The sequence below is a fragment of the Phragmites australis genome, chromosome 5, assembly GCF_958298935.1.
Source record: "Phragmites australis chromosome 5, lpPhrAust1.1, whole genome shotgun sequence".
Taxonomy (NCBI): Eukaryota; Viridiplantae; Streptophyta; class Magnoliopsida; order Poales; family Poaceae; genus Phragmites; species Phragmites australis.
Window position 1 is genome coordinate 29,228,642 of NC_084925.1, and position 5,295 is coordinate 29,233,936.

Below are 5,295 nucleotides of genomic sequence, written 5' to 3' on the forward strand. Positions count from 1 at the left end.
CAATCGTATCTCGGCTGATCCCCGTAGCTCTCGCTTTCTCAATATCGACTAGGGGCTCTCGCAGTCGGCTGCTAATCAATCAACGGGGGAAAACACAGAGGAAAAGAATTGCTGGAACTGACCAGGTACGCGTGTACCGTGTACCTGACTACTACATGCCACTATAAGTATCGTATAGTGCTCATCATCCAGCGCACACTTGCGCTCAGCTGTCCCCGATCGCACCTTGGACTGGAGAGCAGCGTCGAGTCAAACTCGAGCGAGCTGCGTCCGTGCAAGAGGGGGAAGATGCACGGAGGGGGAGCACTCGCGGTGGCTGACGGTGCCGGAGCCGGCGCCGGCGCTGCCGGCTACAGCAGCGAGATCACCTTCACGGTCGTGATGAGCTGCCTCATGGCGGCCTCCGGCGGGCTAATCTTCGGATACGACATCAGCATCACAGGTCAGTGCTGCGTGGTGCACTGAGTATCTCGACATGCTGTGTGTTCTTGTGCTCCGGCGATACACTCGAAACTTTTTAAACCGGAGGAAATTTCTTCCTCTGGTTCTTTCCATCTTCATGAAAGAGCACACTCGATCATTCCTTAGTTCTCCTTTTTCTTTTGCTTGCTAAGTTAGGTCGGCGATTTATGATCTGTTCTTCATATGTTAAGATTCTCGTCTCAGAGTCCACTTTTGCACACATATATCTGCTATCAAAGACAAGCTAAAGAATTCGCTCAGAAACATAAAGAAACCGTTTGTTTTCATGGTTGTTTGTCAAATGACTAGAGAACCTAAATCAAATGTCAGAGCTCTGCCCCAGCTTGTTTTCATGGTTGTTTGTCAAGATCGAGATCCATCCAATGGAGAGATATACTTGAGCACCTGATTGTGAGCTTACGGCATCACGTCGGATGGTACGGAGATACTCTCGCCTGGTTACTTCACCCACGTCGGATCCACTGACTTCACCCACCGGTGAAGTCAGGTGACTTCGAACGTCTGTAGACCGTTGGATCACAGATGGATGGATCAGATGCACTGCTACAGTATAACGGAACAGTAAAATATGTACAGTAAATTAACGGGATTGTTGCTACAGTATTTATGCTACAGTAAACCGACGTCAGAGAACTGTTCACCTACTCACGAATTACTGTTCACTCGTGACTTCATCCCGCTGAAGTCAGGGGATCCGGATCCGGACTTTCCTACCTTGATGGAGGCAAGGCCTGTCATTCTCGATGCATAAAACGAGTTAGTATTTGACATGTATGGGCATTGTTTTACCTTTAGAGCTTGCAGGACAGGACTTTTTGTGCTTTGGTATTTTTAAATTTGCACTAGCAACTTGTACTTTGTTCTCTGGTTCTTTTGCATCTAGTACTATCTAACATTATCACGTTACAAGAGAAACAATAAATTGGTGTTTAGAAACAACCATCCAATGCATAATATCATATTATTGTTTTTTTATGGGCTCCAAAAATTATTAATTGTTGCATGTATTGTGTGTATGATAGTGGATCCAAACTGTTGGATTTCGGCGAAAGTGTTGTATCCTATATAAGATACATCTTCCTTCTCTCCTATTTAATTCTTTCACCTCCACACAAATTTCTATATATATAACACCTAATAAATATGCATGATGCAACCTATTAAAAGTAGTACTCTCTTCCGTCAAAAATACTTGACGCTTTGAACATGACATCGTATTCGATGTGTACCGTTAATCATTATTTTCAATTAGAATATATTTATAAAGTTTAATAAGTTATGAGATTATGAAAGTATTTTTTAAGATAAATATACACATATAATTTTCATATTTTCAAATTTTTATATTTTAAAAGTTATTGATGATCGAAGTTTTAAAAGTTTGATTAGATCTTATTCAAAATGTTGTTTATTTATAACCAGAAGTATATAAAAAACACTAGAATTATGAAAGCACGAATAGACCTAAAATTTGGGAGTGGAGATGGTTGCTGACTGGCTGCCCATGTGTGAGGGATTCCAGGCCCCTTGCACTTATGAAACTTCCACTTGGTTGCGAGAGGTTTGAGCGTCGACTCCACTGTAATTCAACGCTGCAGGAGATCATGCATGTTATTCGGAGATTAGGATATAAGATAAGCTATAGCTCAGTTGGTTGATGGTGTGAATGTATGTCTAAATCATTTAAGTTTGATTTTTTTAACACAAATTTGAATACTTATTTTTCAAAAAAAAAATGATTGTGTGCATCTTTCGTTGGTGCAGAGGTCGAAAGTTATATTTCTATTATTAAAAAATTACATGCTATAGCTAAGGCCCTACGTGGAATCTCTATTATATAAAATATGAGTTGTTCCTGTATCATCTCTTTCTCCTACTCTTCTCTTATCTAATAAAAAACAATCAATTTGAATAATTTACCTATTTTGTCAGCCACCCTCATCCTCCGATCTCTTTATCTTGTTATTAGCTACAAATATAGGACACGTTTTACTAATGAAAATAAATAAAGAAATTAGAAGAGAAAATAGTAGATAATATACTCTCCTTTTTGATCTTATATGATATCAAACTACAACATCGATTTCGATATATTCGTTCAGTGACGATTCTACGATGTATCTAAACCTTCGTACCTTATATTTATATTTGATGTTACTGCATTTATATTTATACTTTTATTGTAACACACAGCACTTAACTAGCACATACGCAACTATCAAGTGTCACCATCTCACGCTTAAACAATCGTGTTCTTTTCTCACGAGTCACGGTCGCCCGTTGAAAGAAAGGCGCAGGCACGCGCATGCGGCTTTCGCCAAAGTTGGTTCTTGATTTGTTTCTCCGCGTTTTTTTCTTTCGAGAAAAAGACACACGATGCTATAGAAAAAATTAATAAGCGTCTTTTGCATAAGTGCGCTCCGTTATGGTTATAAACTACCGAGCTTTAGGCCGTACTTGAAATGCAGGAATTTCGTAGGATTTCTGCGAGATTTGCACCAAGTTTTGTAAAATTCCTACGTTCCAAATAGAGACTTAAATATGGGGAAAAAATTATGTTACTCGGGGGTAACAGTTTACCAGTTGGAGCCACGAAGTACCTAGACACGTCGTACGCAAGAAAAAAATTGTTCACGCAAGTGATCCCATGTGACAGGATGCAGTTGGTGAAATATGTGCGATTGTTGGAGATGAACGCATGAAACCATTTTTCACTTGATGATCAAGTAGTGATTCAATTTGCTTCGAATGTTGAATTTTCAGGTGGCCTGACGCAGATGCAGTCGTTCCTCCAGGCCTTCTTCCCGGACATAGTCGAGAAGATGAACAACGCGCAGCAGGACGAGTACTGCATCTTCGACAGCCAGGTGCTCACCACCTTCGTCTCCTCGCTCTACCTCGCCGGCATGTTCGCCTGCCTGGTCGCCGGCCACATCACCAGGAAGATTGGCCGGAGGAACTCCATGCTCATCGGCGCCTCGCTCTTCTTCGTCGGCGCCGTTCTCAACTGCACCGCCGTCAACATTTTCATGCTCATCATCGGCCGCATCCTCCTCGGCTTCGCCGTCGGCTTCACCAACCAGTCCGCGCCGGTTTACCTGGCGGAGATTGCGCCCGCGCGGTGGCGCGGGGCGTTCACGAGCATCTTCCACTTCTTCCTCAACGTGGGCATGTTCATGGCCGACCTGGTCAACTACCGCGCCAATACCATCCCCGTATGGGGCTGGCGCCTGTCCCTCGGCGTCGGCATCGTCCCGGCCACCATCATCCTGCTCGGCGCGGCGTTCATCCCGGACTCGCCCAACAGCTTGGTGCTGCGCGGGAAGGTGGACGAGGCCCGCGCCTCGCTGCGCCGCATCCGCGGGCCGTCCGCCGATGTTGACGTCGAGCTCAAAGACATCACGCAGGCCGCGGAGGAGGACCATCGGTACGAGTCCGGCGCGTTCCGACGCATCGTCCGTCGCGAGTACCGCCCCCACCTTGTCATGGCAATCGCCATCCCGGTGTTCTTCGAGCTGACGGGAATGATCGTGGTGACCATCTTCACGCCGCTCCTCTTCTACACCGTCGGATTCACGAGCCAGAAGGCCATCCTGGGCTCCATCATCACCGACGTCGTCAGCCTCGTGTCCATCGCCGTCGCCGCGATGGCCGTCGACAGGGTCGGCCGTCGCTTCCTCTTCATGGTGGGCGGCGGCATCCTGCTGGTGTGCCTGGTGGGCATGGCCTGGATCTTCGGCGCGCGGCTGGGCACCGACGGCGGGAAGACGATGCCGCGATCGTACGCGGTGGCGGTGGTGGCGCTAGTGTGCCTGTTCACGGCCGGGTTCGGCGTGTCGTGGGGACCGCTCAAGTGGATCATCCCGAGCGAGATCTACCCACTGGAGGTGAGGTCAGCGGGGCAGGGGATGAGCGAGGCCATCTCGCTCGCGCTCACCTTCGCGCAGACGCAGTCCTTCCTCAAGATGCTCTGCAGCTTCAAGTACGGCGCGTTCGCGTACAACGCCGGATGGGTCGTGCTTATGACGGCTTTCATCGCCTTCTTCCTGCCGGAGACCAAGGGCGTGCCCATCGAGTCCCTCCGCGAGGTGTGGGCGCGCCACTGGTACTGGAAGCGCTTCGTCAAGCCGCCGCCGCCGCCGGCACCCGCCAAACAGGTGGATGGGCCGGTTTGAAACTTAATCGTGGTGGTAGTAGTAGTACTGGGCCGGTTGGTAGGTGATACCTCTTGTTGCCATTCGTGCCAACTGCCAAGGTGCGGCAGTAGCCAAGATATTAGGAGTTGGATGCATTAGAATATATTTTTTAAAAGAAAAAACAGTATAACTCATAGACATACACATATTCATATCATCACATGCACATATTCATACAGTGCTTACTGAAGATTGAAGACGCAGAGATTAAAAATTGATGAACTAATTATAATCGTCTCGCTGTCGACAGACACATCGTCTACACTGAAAGAAAATTTCGCTTTGATGAGATACGTAAGGAGCAAACGGCTAACCATGCTTTTGATTCTTAGTAGGTAAGAAATACAATCAACTTCACTAACCATACAAGCTAAGGCTTGGTTCTCAATGCATTACAATATTTGAATGTGTGCTCTAGTTTGAAAACCTAGATACTAGGATTTTTCTATCAAATGTGACTTAGGTAGATATTGTGTCGATGTAATTCATGCCATAATGCACTCAAACTGTGCTTACGTAATATACAAACTCCTCTGCGTGTACGATGCAAATATCCAAAATAAGGGCATTCTTTTGAACGCATTTGCATAAATTATGTATGAACAATTCATTTCCC

At 46.1% G+C, this 5,295-nt stretch overlaps 1 protein-coding gene across 2 annotated transcripts; it reads left to right on the forward strand.

The window, feature by feature from the left end:
* Positions 1 to 208: 208 nt before the first annotated feature.
* On the forward strand, positions 209 to 4,905 carry LOC133919140 (sugar transport protein MST1-like). 2 transcript variants are annotated; one of them, XM_062363417.1, is made up of 2 exons: positions 209 to 442; positions 3,247 to 4,905. In XM_062363417.1, exons 1-2 carry the CDS (start codon positions 289 to 291, stop codon positions 4,656 to 4,658), a joined length of 1,566 nt encoding a protein of 521 aa, XP_062219401.1. In that variant the 5' UTR covers positions 209 to 288; the 3' UTR covers positions 4,659 to 4,905. The 2 variants fall into 2 exon arrangements, with proteins under 2 accessions (XP_062219401.1, XP_062219402.1); XM_062363418.1 differs by lacking the exon at positions 209 to 442 and adding an exon at positions 2,743 to 3,158.
* Positions 4,906 to 5,295: the final 390 nt, after the last annotated feature.